At 59.1% G+C, this 15,356-nt stretch overlaps 4 protein-coding genes across 4 annotated transcripts; all 4 read right to left on the bottom strand.

Annotated features, from left to right (window-relative positions):
* Positions 1-506: 506 nt before the first annotated feature.
* LPMP_203900 (hypothetical protein) lies at positions 507-2,954 on the bottom strand (the record flags this gene model as incomplete). The annotated part of the gene is made up of 1 exon (XM_010700289.1): positions 507-2,954. One exon carries the CDS (start codon positions 2,952-2,954, stop codon positions 507-509), a length of 2,448 nt encoding a protein of 815 aa, XP_010698591.1.
* Positions 2,955-4,008: 1,054 nt separating this feature from the next.
* Positions 4,009-4,833, bottom strand: LPMP_203890 (hypothetical protein; the record flags this gene model as incomplete). The annotated part of the gene is made up of 1 exon (XM_010700288.1): positions 4,009-4,833. The coding sequence occupies one exon, from the start codon at positions 4,831-4,833 to the stop codon at positions 4,009-4,011; it is 825 nt and encodes a 274-aa protein (XP_010698590.1).
* Positions 4,834-5,722: 889 nt separating this feature from the next.
* Positions 5,723-13,525, bottom strand: LPMP_203880 (hypothetical protein; the record flags this gene model as incomplete). The annotated part of the gene is made up of 1 exon (XM_010700287.1): positions 5,723-13,525. One exon carries the CDS (start codon positions 13,523-13,525, stop codon positions 5,723-5,725), a length of 7,803 nt encoding a protein of 2,600 aa, XP_010698589.1.
* A 712-nt stretch (positions 13,526-14,237) lies between these two features.
* Positions 14,238-15,164, bottom strand: LPMP_203870 (hypothetical protein; the record flags this gene model as incomplete). Its single annotated transcript, XM_010700286.1, has 1 exon — positions 14,238-15,164. The coding sequence occupies one exon, from the start codon at positions 15,162-15,164 to the stop codon at positions 14,238-14,240; it is 927 nt and encodes a 308-aa protein (XP_010698588.1).
* Positions 15,165-15,356: the final 192 nt, after the last annotated feature.

The raw sequence follows: 15,356 nt of genomic DNA, 5'->3' as shown, positions 1-15,356 counted from the left end.
CACCCACACCCACACACACACACGCGTCTACCTACCTACTCACCTACACAAACACACGGGTCTACCCCCGCAGTAAAGACGACAAGGACAACAAACGCGACTCCTCTTAGTCATTTTCCCGGTCATTTTGGCAATGCTGTCGCGGCGCCACTTCACCGTGCTCAAGGCTGGAGACGTTTCCCCACAAAACACACCAACAAGCACAAATTCACTCCTGGGAACAACACCCGATTCTGGCAAGGAGGAGGGGGGGGGGAGAGATTGCACGGGAGAGCCGGCTTCACGCCTTGGGCAGATACATTCACCACAGAAGGGAGAGAAATAGGAGGAGATTTTGGGAGGGGGAAGGGGCGGAGGCGCGGCAGACGCTTCCGGCACGAACATTAACGGCACACAAGCCACGGTAGAAGAAACAGATGAAGGACGGTTCTCTGTGTGTCGCTCACGCAGCAACACCACTCCCATAGCGGTTGCCGCGCTTAACCCTGCACAGATCCGCAACGTGCCTACTGCCATGCCGAGTTGAGAACCTTTCGATTAACAAAGTAGCGCACCAACACGGACAACACAGCGAAGCCACACACAAGGGTGATAAGTAAAGGCTTGTTGAAGTCACTATTGAGCAGGTCAAACGGCTTGCCAGAGGAGGAGCGTACGTAGAAGAGATCGAGGCCCGACACCAGCACGTGGCAAGAGCTCTCCAGCAACGTTGGTTCCGTTGTGATCTTGCGTGGAAAAGCGAGCCGATACTTGTGCGACGCAAACAGGAAGCTGGGCACCAGGAGGTGCGACATTTGGCGGTCTTTCATATTCGGCATCGGGATCTGGTTGCCGGCAAGTAGCTGCCTCAGCTCCACCACTGCCACGCGCCCCGTCGCATAAGCCAGCACAAGGCTCTTTCGGGCGATGGCGTTGAGGGAGGTGGTGACTCCCATGTCTGCGAGTGGTCCGCCAAAGGCGCCGAGTGTCGACACTGCCACGATCGGCGGGCGTGTCGCACGGGAGCTGAACTCGCGCTTTGTGTTGACAAAGAAAGAGGCGATAATCTGCGGAATCGTGGCGCCGGCAGCCTTGGACACAACCGGGCTGTTATCATCTTCGAACAGCTCCCACACGCCGAAGCAGTAGCGCATTTTATTGGCGTCGAGATAGTAGTAGACAATGGCGTGCTCCACAATAACCATCTTCACGTCCCCCTCCACGTTCGCATGGCGTGACGTCGCCAAGACGCTGCCCGTCACCACATCGATGGCAGTGATCACTAACGACGGCAGCTCCTCGTTGGACAGCTCATAGTGCGCCACGGCGATGACATTGCGCATTGGATAGGTGCGACGCACCTCCTCCACCAACTCTTTCCCGGAGATGTTCGGGTATACATGCAAGTTGTTCACGACATTCGTCCGGAGCGGTTCACTGCCGCTTGCGTGCGCCACAATGGCCGAGGGCATCTGGAGCGCCCACGTAGGACGGGCACCCGCCTCCTCGCTGATGCTGTACCCCTCAATCGTGCCGGACGCGGCGTGGCTGACGTATGTGTAGAAGACGCCGTGTGGAAGCGAGCCCCTGACAGAGAAGTCGGCCGCCACCTCCAGTCCCAGGGTCGAAAGGATGGCATTCTCGCTCGTCAACAGACTAGTGACCTTGCGCTCTACCAGATCGATCACGATGTGACCACTCGTTGCGCCGGACGCGGCGTACAGCACAGCGGCGCGGCCGTCGTTAAGCACGGCCAACTCACGCACCTGCACCTTTGCCATCGAGGGTACCTTCATGGCCGCCACCAGTTCCTGCGAGAAGTCATTGATGAAGTCCACTTGTGTGCCCATGCCTGCGATGGGAATCGAGTAGAGCGCGCCAAGGCGGGAAACCAGTAAAATGTTTTTGTTGAAATGGAAGTGGTCCAGCGTCTCCATCGGCTCCACAATCGCGGCGACGGCCACATTCGCAAGCGCTTCAAAGCGGCGCCATAGAAGGCCTTCCATGGCACTCACGAGAAGCAGGTTGTGTCCACTTGTCTTGATGAGCGCGACAACGTCGCTGTTGCTCCTCTCAAACGCCACGAGAACGTGAGCGGAGGAGCTGTTGCAGGTGTTGGGAATCGTCAAATCCGAGTTGGGGTACGTGATCCGCAGCGTGTCCTTCTGCACTTCAACGCGGACTACACCGCTGGACTCGCCGGTGTAGGCTTTCCTCACAACGGCGATGGCGCAGTGAGGGCATGCAATCTCACTCGAGGGGCCGTTGGCAGGCAAAGAGCGGAGGGTCGCAGCGTCGCGGGTGGTGAAGTGGCCGTCAACGGCGATGCTTGTGGCACTACCAGTCACGCTGCGTACTTTGGCGAGAGTGTCAAGGTGGAGCACGGCAGTAGAGTCGCCTCCGTAGTTCACCAGCAGCACGGTGCCAGCCACGTACATCTTGGACACCTCACCAGGCGGGCTCGCGTACGCAGCGACCGGAATTGATTGCTCTTCAGATGCCATCGAAAACTCGAAGCGCTTCAGCTGGGTGCCGTCGTAGGTGACCACCACACCCTTGCTCCCGTCCACCGAGCACGCGGCCGCCTGCAGAGTTGCGCTGGCAGTCTGCAGTGCGTAAGTCACCTCAATCGATCCCGTTGAAGGGTCCAGCAGGGTAACCACCCCGGCATTGTTCACGGTTAGTACCGCCTGCGAACCAGCAGCGACGCAGAGTGGCACCGCAGAGGATATCTGACGCCACGACAGGTTCGCGCCACCGTAGGCACCGACGGCGATCGCCGCCACCGCGCCGTCCTCGGAGGCGACGTAGAGTAGTTGCGGGTTTGCCGCCACCTGCACGGCACTATCCTGCACGTTGCCGACGAGATGCATCATCCAATCGCGCAGGCCTTGCTCGTCCTCGTGAATGGCGGCCGCTGCCAGGCATGCTAGCAGTGCCGCCGTGACGCACACGAGTGCTACAGCGCGAAGCATTTTCGTTGGTAGATATATGGAGGGAAGGGGGATGGGTGAGTGTCAGACGGACCGCCACGGGAAGCAGCGCCGAATGAAAGCTGCTCTGTCGCTTGCCCTATCCCAAGCGAGTGCGTCTCTCAGGTGTGTTTTTGCCCTTGTGTTTTGCTCTACAGCCCTACACACCTGCAGAAGAGAGTTGCGGGGCCAACACGTGTCCCTACGCTTGACAGTAAGCGGCACACGTGATGGTGGTCAGCTCTTTTCCTTAGTGTTAGGAATGTGTTACCGTCACTCACTGTTTTTTTTTTGTTGTTGTTGCCTTTATGCTCGCTGAGATGTGCGCGTGTTTGTGTTGGTGCGGTAAATGTTAGAGAGGATAGGGACTACTACGTGGTGCAACCACTCATTCACGCGCGCGTGTACGTGTGTGTGTATATGCGTAACGATGTGTGTGGGAAGGGGAGGGGGGAGGGTAGAAAATGGCGAGAAAGGCGATGGCCGATGGAGTGTGAGGACGACCCGCAGGGGGTAGGGTGGAGGAATTTACACCAGCAAGTTAGGGGGGAAGGAGGGGGTGGGTAAAGTCGCCACCCCCCGCGAGAGCGATGTGAAAGCGAACAAAAAGAAGCGCCGAACGGGAGAGAGCGAAAAGAAGGGACCGCTGGCGCTGTTGAGAAATCGCACGGCGCACCATCACACGCTCTTCCGCACGCACTTTTCTGTGCTTCTTGAGTGGCTCAAATAACAGGTACACTACGGAAACCACAAGATGATGGATGAGCAAAAGAGACTCAAGGAAGATCACCATTAACAACCTAGCCAGCGTTCAGCTCCAAACCCATCCGTACCCGCAGAGACGCAGACAAGCTCGTAGGCTTCGCCTATCTGTGTGTACATGCGTGCGCGGGCGTAGCTGTCTCACAGCGTGGCAACGACCACCGCGCACGAGCCACTACACAAATAGCCCCTGCATCCACCACTTTCTCTGCTGGGCGAAGGAGATGCGCCGAACAGTCTTTCTCTCACAGGGTGATAGGACTGCGCAATCTCTTTGAACGCCGAGAGCCGCCCTTCATTGCTCCATGGCCGCCTCATTGATCTCGCCAAGCATGCCGCACGACTGAAGAAACAGCGGGACAACACTCAGCTTGGAGGACGTCAGCGACTCCCCCTGCGTGTCGAGCTTGATAACCTTCACCGCAGGGAAACGTGCGTGCAGCGTGGACTCCTCCTCCGGCGAGGAGCCTCCATCCTTGCCGCATACGTACACGATGGTCGGCTTGGTGAACTTGCTGCCAGCCGGCGCACTAAGCACCAGTGGCTCGGTGTACTGAAGGAGTTCTTTACTGAACCGAAACCGGGTCTGGCCACGTCGCACCTCCACGGCGGCGAGAAGCGCTGCCCGCTCTTCTGGGTTCGGTACTCGATCGAGCAGGTAGCTATTCAGCATTGCCATTCCGGTGGCGTTGGATGGCGCGCTGCGGAAAAGCTCACCAGCCAGATAAGAGGACGGAAGGCATCGTTGCAGTTGCGCTATCTCGTTCACGAAGAGTGTGAGAGAGGAGAAGGCGTCTGGTGCGTGCAGAGCGGCACAGGAGGCGACGAGAGAACCAAAACCGACCCCGAGCAGCCCCGCCTCGGAGCGCAGAATGTCCTCCTGCATTTTGATGATGTCCGCAGCACAGGCGAGCGGGTAGACAGAGGCAGATGTCATCGGGGCTGCTTCAGAGAAGTTGTGGCCACGGAGGTCAGCGCAGTACACCTCTAGTGGTTCTGTTGGCGTTAATCGAGACAAGGGAAGATCGGCGACGGATTCGTTTAGCAGCTGCTGCCACGATGCGCAGCTGCTGAGGTAATCGTGAACGGCAATGAACTTTGCTGGAGGGCTCGTGTCCATGTGCCAGCGAAAGGAAGCCAGCGCATATGAAATGGCCGCAGGGGATTCCGCTATCCTCGCTGTGGTCGGCGCTGCCACCGACTTGCCAAAAACAGTGCGTAGAAACCCGCCCATGTCTTTCTCTCCGGTACGTGAGTCTCGACGCGTGGACTTGTCAGTGTATTCGAGCGGACGATGTACCCAGTGGTCTATTTCTGCATGAGGCGGTGCGGAAACAAAAGAGAGAGGAGGAGGGGTGAGGGGGTGCGTAGAAGAAGGTCGCAGGTGGTGGCCACTAACGAGCAAGGAAGTTATTGAGTGTACATCGGGAGGTGAAACAATGCCTAAAGTCGTGCGACACGAGCGCAACAACTTGCAGCACAGTAAGTTGCTGTAATGTCTGAGTACGCGAGCGGAAGAATGAGATTCATTGCAATCGCCTCTAGCAGTACTATTTTGGCCCTCAGTCACGCATCACGAACCACCCGTCATTGGGCAGTGTTTCTGTTCTTAATCCATTCCGCTTGGCGAGGCTAGCCTCTACCCGCTTCCCGTCGCTTTGTCCTGCCGATTTCTGATCGATGACCACCGCTTCTTCCGCCCGTCGTGCAACAACAACAACAGCAAGAAGAGCGCGCGGCGGGAGAAGGGCTAGAGGTGCCACCTGTCAAACACATCGACATAGAGAAACCTCAAGAGGAGGACTGAGCTGGCGCCAGTGTGTTCCTCGTAGAACATGTCGTGCGAGAATTTAGTCTCGCTCGTTTACATCAGTGGTGGCGGCATTAACACGCACGCGCTAAATGAAGAAACACCAAAGAGAGAGAGAGAGAAGGAGAGGATAGCGCCACCTCCTGTACCGCAGGGCACTGCCTGTTGTGCTTGCTTGCCATCGGGGGGGGGGTGTTGCCTATGACTTGGACTTGAAGGATCCGCTGCCGAGAATGCCGTACAGCTTCACAAACGGCGTCTTGACGTCCCCCGATTTCCCTCGCAGCTGCTCCACCAGCGCTTTTCCTGAAGAGACCGAGGAGAGGCAGCGGCGAGCCAGCGCATCCGTCACGGATGGGCTACATGCGAAGGCGTTGGCGGCAGCGAACTTCGCTCCACGCAAGAGGAAGAGCGCAGCCGTCATCCATCGTGGGTACGGCGACGGGCTGACAGCCTTGCCTATCCCTGTCACCAAGGCTGATATGCGAAGTCGCTCTTCACGCTGCTGTGAGCTCGCATTGGAGGCGCCATCGGCGAGCACGGCGCCGTTCAGTTGGGTAAAGTTGAGGGAGGCAAGATCGGACCACGGCAAGGCATCAGTCAAGTTCCCGCACATGTTCACCACAAGCGCGCCCGGGGCGGCATTTTGCAGCATCCACGTCAAGTACTCGGCATCTGGTGGCACCCCGGCTGAGCTGCATGTCACAAGACACTGCGGGGATACCTTCGACTTGGTGTGGTCCGTGCCGCAGGTGGCGGCGACCGACTCAGGATGATCACCAAACACGTCGATGAGACACATGAGGGACCCCGAAGAGGCGCCTTTTGTGGAGGAAGATCCACCCGGCTTCTGCGTGTGCTGCAACGCGCGCTTACCGTAACGTTGAAATTCGCGAATCCGCGACACCACCACAGCAGCCCCCAACTCCCGTAGCACCACAGGGCAGCAGCTCAGCACGCACGTTTGCTCCCATGGAAACGACTGCAGCTCAGGGGCAAGACACAGGTAAAGCGGCGTCTTTTCACAATACTGCTGCAAGGATGCTTGAAACTCCCCAAACAGTTCACCCGCCACGGCGTTCAGCTCCTTCAGCACATTCGAGAGGTCCTCTGCCGTTACGCGCTCCTCTGCACTGCTGACACGCATATCATCCGTGCTGCCCAGCTGCTCTTGCTTGCGAGCCTCGGTTCTCTGCAGCGCATCAGTGAGCGCGGCCCACGTTTGCTGAGGGACGTATCTGCGGCGCCCTTCCACAGCGCCGCTTGGGTGGCGCAGCGTAACAATGTAGAAGCCAGTCCAGCAGTTGCCCACGGCGACCGAGAGAACAGCGCTATCCATGGCGTACGGCGACACTTCCGTTATGTGGCTTCCTTTTGCGGGCGGCGTCGACGAGACCTCTGCCAGCTTCTTCTCTGGCTCCACACACAGCAAGCTGCAGCTACGTAAGGCGCGCTCCATAGGCGTCGCAGCCATGACCTGGTGGGCCAGCTGCGTGTACGAAGTGCAGTTGGTAACGAGCGGCTGCACCGCCTGCATCTGCCGCCACAAGCGTCCCTCTGCGCTGTCTCTCATCTCGTGCACGCAGCGGCGCCACAGAAGCCCCACGAGCTGATTCGCTTGTGTGCACTCGGCCGCAGCGGCCGCAAGGCGAGGGTGATCCAAGAGAACCGCAAGATGGCCAAGCTTGTCGCTTAGCTGAGCGGCCATGTCGAAGTGCCCGTGATGGACCGCCACCTGGATTCCGAGAGAAATGCGCTGCACAAGAGCCTCCTCCTCTTCCGTCAGCGGGGACGCCATTGCGGTCGGGTTAGGTTCGTTGAGGCTGCACTTTTTCCCTGCTCCAGTGCTCTTATGCGTGCGGATCCCGGGCTTATCAATGCGAGCCGGGAGCAGCCGTGCACGGCTCCACGCTGCCGTGAGCAGCGCCTGCGCTCGCGCTTGTTGCTCTTCGATGAGAAGATTGTCTAACTGTTCCAGCTGATTCTCGACCCGTTGAAGCATCTCTACCTGCGCCACAGCCACCAAGATCGCTGCCGCCAGACGGGTGTGTGGCCACTGACGGCAATGGATCGCGGCCTTTTCCAGCAGCGCGGGCACAGCAGATACCTCTAACATGGCCTGGGCGCTGGGATCAGTCACATTGTAGTACTGCAGTGCTTGCTGGAGAACTCCAACTTCATGCGCGACGTCGCTGCTCCACCGCGCGCCGACTTTGACCGCCTGCACCACCGTTTTGGGTACTCCGTCAGCCGTGGCGGCGAGCGACGGCGATGACGCCGCGCCGCGGATGAACCGCAGTACCTCCCTCTCGCAGTGGGCCGGGGCGTTCGACGTCGGCAGCCCAAGTTCCTCCATGGAGAGATGCTGAAAGGCGACAAGCAGGCACGACACAAGTTCGCTCGCTTCAAGGCGGTCGATGGCGGTCCAGTAGAAAAGCGTGCCTCGCCAGAAGGACATACCAGTGACTAGGACGTCGCCGACTTCGGCTTGTCTGGCCGAGTCCACTTCTACATCGCGAGAGGTGGGCATATTCTGCAGATGAAGCGACAGTTCGTCCAAGACTTGCATCTCTGCCAGAAGCACCAGCAACCGCGCCCGCACGTCATTTACATTGGCGCTGTGCTGCGTCAGCCACTGGGGCGTCACACGGTCCCGCAGATGCCACTGGGCGTGGGTAGTGTACAGACGACTGTGCAGCGTCGTGGAGCCCTCCGCGACAAGGAGGACCTCACGCAGCAGTTCCTCGGTGGGGATACGACGTTGCGCTTGAGAGGAGTAGGCCACTTGGTACCCTATCACATCTGCGAGTGGAGGTTGCTGCTCTACTATGGTGATGATATGGCTCACCCAGAACTCGAGAACGTCCTCCACCTCTGCACGCACACATGCAGCATGGGGGGTATCAGCCTGCGTTGCACCGGCAGCGGAAGCCGCACGCCACTGATGTAGCTGCTGGCGCACCGTGCCAGCCCACTGAACTGCCTCGGCGGTAGACTGGGCATCGATTAGCAGAGTAAGTTGATCGCTACAGAGCTCTGTCCAGAGACGAACTGAGATGACGGTGGGGGCGGTGGAAAGGGTGGAGACGCCAATCAACTCAAACGCCTGCTGGAGGGTGCGCAGAGCATCACCGTACCGCAAGCAAATTGCCGCGTAGCGAGCGCGGACGCGAAGGGCGCGTGCTCGGGTGACCGGCGCATTCCAGCTTGCGCACTCCAGCCCACGGCACAGCACATCCTCGGCCAAGGTGGCCGCTTCTTCGGTTTGACCGAGATGTACGCGAATCTCACACTCGCCCACCACCATTGCCGCCTCCCACGATGGCGACACACGCTTGCCCTCCACATCCCTTTTCACTGCCTCCTCGACAAGGAATCTGGTATCGGCCAGTAGGGTGAGCGCCGCCACATATGGGGAGTCGCTGAGGCCGCTCGAGGCGGCTGCCGCGCACATTTTCCAGTTGCAGAGACGCTGAACGAGCGCGCAGCGCGAGTCGCCCCTGGCATCACCAAAGGTGAGTGCGGCGGCAAACCGCACCCACGAGTAGACCATGAACGCGTGCGGCTCATCCCCGGTGCGTGCGAGGTAGTCGCCCAGATCCAGCAAACACTGCCAGAGGCCCTCCGTGTTGAGCTTGAACTCCTCGTCCGGCACACAACCACGCAGACGCTGCGCAGCTGCCGACAGCTCCGCGTAACCGTAGTAAAGCGAGTTAGCGGCCGGTAGTTTTAGGATCACCGCGTCTTCGTCCGCGGTGTCTTCGCACAGCCACTTTGCGCTGAGGTGCCACAGACACGAGACGTAGTCGAGCATGACGTTAACACAGTCGCGGCGCGATGCAGGGACCGTAGTGTGCTGCGCTCGCTGGGCAGATGCTGTCCCAATATCGAACACATCATGAGTCCCCATCGTCCTGAAGAGCAGCGAGACGATGCGCAACCCCAGAAATGCGTGATGGAAAGTGGCTCCTGTAGTTCTCGTCGCGCGCGACTTCATGGATGCCTTCAGCACGGCGGCACGTCGCTCAGCATCAGGTGCTACTACCGCCTCACCAGCCAAGTCGCTGTCCAGGGCGAGGCGGCGCTGTGTCTGCGAGTGCAGGAACGTAGCAGTGTGTGACGCGGCGGCCAGAGTAGCGTTCCAGCGCTGCGTCTCCTCACCGCTTTGCAGAAGAGGCACCGCCTCAGGGAGCCCTTCGAGGGCGCGCAGTGCTTCTTGCAGGTGACGAGTCACCTGTGCCAGCGGAGTAGAGTCTCCCCGCCTCAATGTTGTTGCGTACGCATGCTCGAACAGGCACTGTGCTGTGACAAGGGGGTTGCCTTTCGAGGCGGCCAGTGCCAGCGCAAATGTCTCTGCTTCGCCGCTGGCGTTCGCAGATGCCTCGGACAACATCATCCATCCGCGCGCCTGCAGCTCTGCCTCCACATTTTTGGATCGTTGCAGGAAGTCGTCGACGGACGAGGTGCGGTAGCACATCTCGGCCACTTCCCGATCCTTGAGGGACTTTTGATAGCGAGGGGGCAGCAACTCACGCAGCGGGTGCAGCAGCGCAACTAACTGGTTGGCGTCATCCTCTTGCTCACTCGAAAAGGATACGTACACAAGGACGCAGCTTAGCTGATAAACAACAGTAGTAAAGGAGTCGCTCCAGCTGCGCTTTGGGAGTTGCGCCAGCAGCGCCTTCGACAGCAGCATTCGCAAACTTGGCAGCACAAAGGTCGCAGTCTCCAGTGAAATGCGGGTGGTTCGGAGAAAGGTGTAGTAGAGACCGTATGCGTTCGTGATGCGCTCCACTTTGGAGGCGGGTGGACCCTGCGCCGCTGCGATAGCCGAGTTCACGCAGTTCGTTAAGAGCAGCTGTACGGCACGGTTTCGTGCATTGCCGTTGAGCCCATTGAGGTGCTCGGCGCCGATCTGTGCCTTGAGGGAGAGCAACTCAGCATAGGCCTCCCAATCCTCCGCGTCCGGCTTCGGGAACGTGGGCGGCACATCGAGCTGCACCGGTACCGGCTCCCCTGGCGCCTTTTTGTGACTACTGCTGTCTGTTGCTTTGCTGACCACTGCAGAGGCAGCACCGCTGGGGGGGGACGGCTGCTGCGCCTCGAACATGGAGCCCCAGCCAAGTTGATTGCAGGCATAGAGTCGATCTGCTACCTCGCAGCACTCCAGCACCACATCCTCCTGCCGCAGCTGCATTGCCATGGCGGCGACCCAAGCGCACAGACGCACGCACGGGTCCTTGCGCAGCAGCGGGCGAGCATCGTTGATGAGAAGAGTAGTTTTCTCAGAGATCTCGGACGGCCCAGCAAGTATACCGAGGAGGATGAGAAGATGCTCCTGTGGGTGTAAGGCGAACGTCGGCTTGTCACCGAGAAGCCGCGCTAGGTCAGGGGATAGCGTTGCAAGGAACCACTTCTGCTTCATTACTGGGATGAGGTGCAACGCCTCGAGGCACATGACCTGCGCGTGGCGAAGCTGCGCGTTTGAGGGCTCGCAGTGCGTGCATGCGCGGAGGCGCTGCACGAGTGCCTCGAAGCCGTCTCTGCTGATTTGCTTCGCCAGCGGCAACCCCTCTAACTCTGGCGGAGGTTTTGTGGCTTCAAGATATTCGACCACGAGACCGATCACAGACGACGTTGTGAGGGCGGAGAGCAGCTCCACGTCCTGCACCTGTTCATGCTCAAAAAGAGCGATGTAGAGCTTCTGTAGGTCCAGCAGTTCGAGCAGGTGGGCACGGTACTCACCACGTGCGTATGCGGGTCTCTTCCAGTTGAGGAACGCCACACACGCGTTTGCGGCAATCCAGCTCCCGCTGCCGCTGCGCCGGCACTCCAGCTCTGCTCCACGTTGGGCTGCCTCGAGCAGGAGAGCAGCCAAGCATCCCTCACTGTCCTCCGTAGCGGCGATTCTCGGCTCCGCTAACTCAGCTGACCGCGCGTCCTTCTGTGACCGGTGCGGCTCTCCCTCCTCTAGTTGCCGCGCAAGGATCGTTGCAGCGTGCAAGGAGGCTGCGGCTCGTACCTCTTCGATTTCGGTGTTCCCGGCAGCCGATACAGGGTAAGGAAGTCCCCGCAGCGCCTCGGCCACCGCCATCGCCACGGCGTACAAGGAGGCGCTTAGATCCTGCATGCACAGCTCCAAGAGCTCTCGGTACACCTGAACCGTCGAGCGACACGTGGTAAAGACGCCGCGGACGGGGGCAGCCTTCTGCGGCTCGGTCGCTTCCGCCGAAGTCGGCAAGACATCACTCTCTTGGACAACCGGCGGCAAATGCCGAAAAGCAGTCTTAATCACGGGAATGCGCTTCAGCGGGTTCGAAATACACCGGGCTTGTTCGAGGGCGAACAGGCAGCGGTCCTGTGGGGATGTCAGGCTGTTCTCCAGCTCGTCTCGGATTGCCATCTGACGTTGGAGCCAGTGGAGCCGAAACAAGCAGGCGGGCACCTCACCCTCAACCTGGCCGTAGTCGCACTCCCGCTGAAGCATCGGTAACAAGTGATGCAGCACACTGCGATTGTTGTCCTCGAAGGCTGTCTGGCATTGCAGGGTGACCGCCTGGAAGAACAGCTTCTTCAGCGAAGGAACAAAGGCCTGGGACACGTCCGCCACTGCCGCCAGCGCCGCCTGCACGTCGCCCATCGTGCCAGACTGGAAAAAAGGAAGCATCAGATTCCACAGGAGAGAGGCCCCGATGCGCAACGTGTGCTGCCGCTCGCTCTCGTCATGGATAGCGTTGGTGTTCTTGAGCACATTGACCAGCTCACTGGCAAGGGCACGGACCTCGGCTCTGTGGGACGTTGAGATGGAGGAGGCATCCGCGCACTTGCCAAGACTACTGAGTCCGTGGCGATGGGACTCCCGAACGACATGCGCGTAGGTTGCGAAGCTGCGCACGCGACAATTCAAGCTGCTGCGTTTGCGCTCGAGTTCCTCTACCTGCTCTGGAGACAGAGTGCCATGCAGACTGATGCAGAACAGCATGTCGCTCTTCACTTCATCGATGACATCGGGGTCCGTAACAGCAAAGGCGTCGGCGAGTCGCGCTGCAGGAGCCGCCTTTACTGCCGCCTGTTTCTTTTTTCCCCGCGAGGCCGGCGCTCCGCTCTCTGGTGGCTGTGGCGCCGCGTCGATGAACTCACTGAGGCCACAATAAGCGCTTTGTAAGTCCTCCTTGCACGCCTCCACCTCCACCAATCCTCCAAGCAGGAGATATGTAAGGAGAACAGCGAAATGCACGGGACGGTTCCGGTAGCCTGGCAGCAGCTCGAAGCGCGTCTTACAGGAGGCATTGCCTTTCTCCTTCACGAAGATGACGCCAGCAGCGAGACGCAGCACCTGCACGAAGAGGCGCTGGTTGCCCATGAGCGCGGCCGACTCAAGTGCGGCTGAGAAGCGAGTTGCAGCTTCATTGTACCGCTCTGCGGCGCGAAGGCATAAGGCGGCTCGTACCAGCCACTGTACGAGCGTGTAGCCGCCACCAATATGGAGTTGCTGATGGAGTGTGGCGAGGAAGGAGACGGCCTCGCAAACATCAGCCTCGCGCCCTACACTGAAGAGAAAACTGGCGATGTGCCACAATGTGTGAATACCCCTGAGAACAGCATCGAGACTGTCAGGCCACAGTTCGACAGCTTCTGCCAGTGCCTGCAGCGCGCTCGCGGCTCCACTCACGTACGCCTGGACTTTTTCCTCGTGGGTCATGAAGGTGCTCTCGTCTATGTGGTGCAGCGCCACGAGCACCTCGCAGAAGGTGAAGCGTACAGCAAGCAGTCGCGTTTCCTGAGCGGTGCCGACCCCTTTTAGCGCCTCTGCAGCGATTGACCATTGCTTGAGCTCAACCGCAACTTCAGCGCACAATACGCGCAGTTCTGCGGAGGGCCTGCCGGATGACAACTCGGCGTCGCGCACTTTGGACACAACCTCGTGCAGCAAACCTGGTCGGCGGTATATCTGCGCTGTGGACAGCAGCTGCTTCACGCGGCTTGTGTTGCCCAGCATCATTCTACTAATCAGAGAGATCGAGTTTACAGAGCACCACGACTGCGACGTCACGAGAGACAGCAACGACTGGGGGGAGAGGAAAGAAAGAAAGCGTGCCTTACACCCGCCATCTAGCGGAGTGAAAAACACAGAGGGAGAGGGAGGGGAAAGGAGAAGAAGGCGGTATAGCCGGAGGAGGAGACGGCGATGGTGGCAAAATGCGGTTGCTGGAGAGACGGAGGTGTGTAGAGGAGCCCATTGTATTCTCTTGCGCGGGGGGGGGGGGAGGAAGTGACATTGAGAGGAAGTAAACAGCACCTTTTCTTTTGCTAGACGTTTCTCAGCCATCACCAGCGCATGTGTCGGCTTCCCACCAAGAGCACTTTGGAGATCGAGGGAGGGGGAGGGGGCGGAGTGCGGGCACCTTTACGTGCGTATATTTTGTTCTCTTTCCGTTGTTTCGCGTTCATCTCTGTGTAAGATACGGTAACTGTCAGTCACTCGACAGGCGTTCCCACATACAACCGCAGACACATGCACACGTGCATGCCTGTCAACACACCGGGGCGCGCGCACACGTCACGATACTCGTCACCTTGGCGAGACAACTGCTTACGAGAGTCAGTGCCATGACAAGAGAGAGGCAGGAAGGGGGAGGAACAATGAACACGTGGACACTCATGTCAAACCTCGCCCCCCTCTCTCTCTCGCTGTCCCTCAGCGATGCTGTTCTTCACTCCTGCAGCATCTGTTCCACACATGCGATTCGTGAAGCGTTGAGGAAGGCGGTGGTGTAGGCAAAAAAGATCTCAGCTGTGATCGTTGGCAGAGTTGCCTGTCGGAAGCTCTTGTAGGAGTTGTTAAAGTACTCCACTGACGAGTCGCGCTCATTGCGCGTCCATGTGTCCACCTCTTCCGCCAGGGCCAGCGCACTTGCGTACTGGTTCTGCTCAACGTAGCGCGTGAACAGCGCCGCGGTGCGGCGGGCGCGGACTTCGTTTTGTCCCACCGTTGAGGGACTAAAGGCGCTGCGGAATTTGAAAAGGTCCAGCCACCCCAGCACCGGTTGCGGCACTGGTGACTTACCGGTTTCTTCGATAGAGCGGGCGAGATCAAAAGCGGCGGCGCGCACAAGCGTCGGCTTAGGGATGCCGCGGTCGGCAAATGCACGGAGTGGCTCTGAGATAACGTTCAGATCCTCACTCTCCGCATCATCAAGAGCAGCCTTTAGTTCTCGCATAAACGGCTGCCCGGAGAGCATCTGCTGGCGGAGAGCCTCCAAGTTGAGGCTGACGGAGATGAGCTTCTTGCTCACGTAACCGAACTGCTGCGTCTCCCGCTGCGCCATTTGACCCACAAACGCCTCCTGCGCTGTCACACTGTTTCCCACCTCCTGATAGTAGTGCTGGGATATGGCGATATCGTCGAATTCCTTCAGCAGCGGGGTAGCCTGTCGAGCGTAGCGCTCCCGCTGCGCCTTGATACGCTTGTCCAGCTGCAGGACCTTTTCCTTGAACTCCTTTTCATCTTGGTTGTGCTCCAGGCGTACCTCTGTTGCCTTGGTCATGGCCTCGGCATTGCGCACCTTCTCGGCAGTTAGCGCCTCCTCAGGGTTGCCAAAGAAGAGAACTGCGGCAATCCTGTCCTTTAACGACGTCATAGTGAACAGTGAGGAAAAAACAAGTTAGGCCCATTACCACACATGAGAGAAAAAACGCTACGGTGTGCCACTGGAGGTGCGACACTCGCAGCGGAAGAAATTTAGTCGGCTCCTGCTTGATGCTGTGAAGAAGAGAAAGAGCTAACCGACGGCGAGGATATGACAGAGAACAGCCCCAGGAAGAGCTGTGCG

Source organism: Leishmania panamensis (assembly GCF_000755165.1).
Source record: "Leishmania panamensis strain MHOM/PA/94/PSC-1 chromosome 20 sequence".
Taxonomy (NCBI): Eukaryota; Euglenozoa; class Kinetoplastea; order Trypanosomatida; family Trypanosomatidae; genus Leishmania; species Leishmania panamensis.
This window is presented reverse-complemented; position numbering and strand designations above follow the sequence as displayed.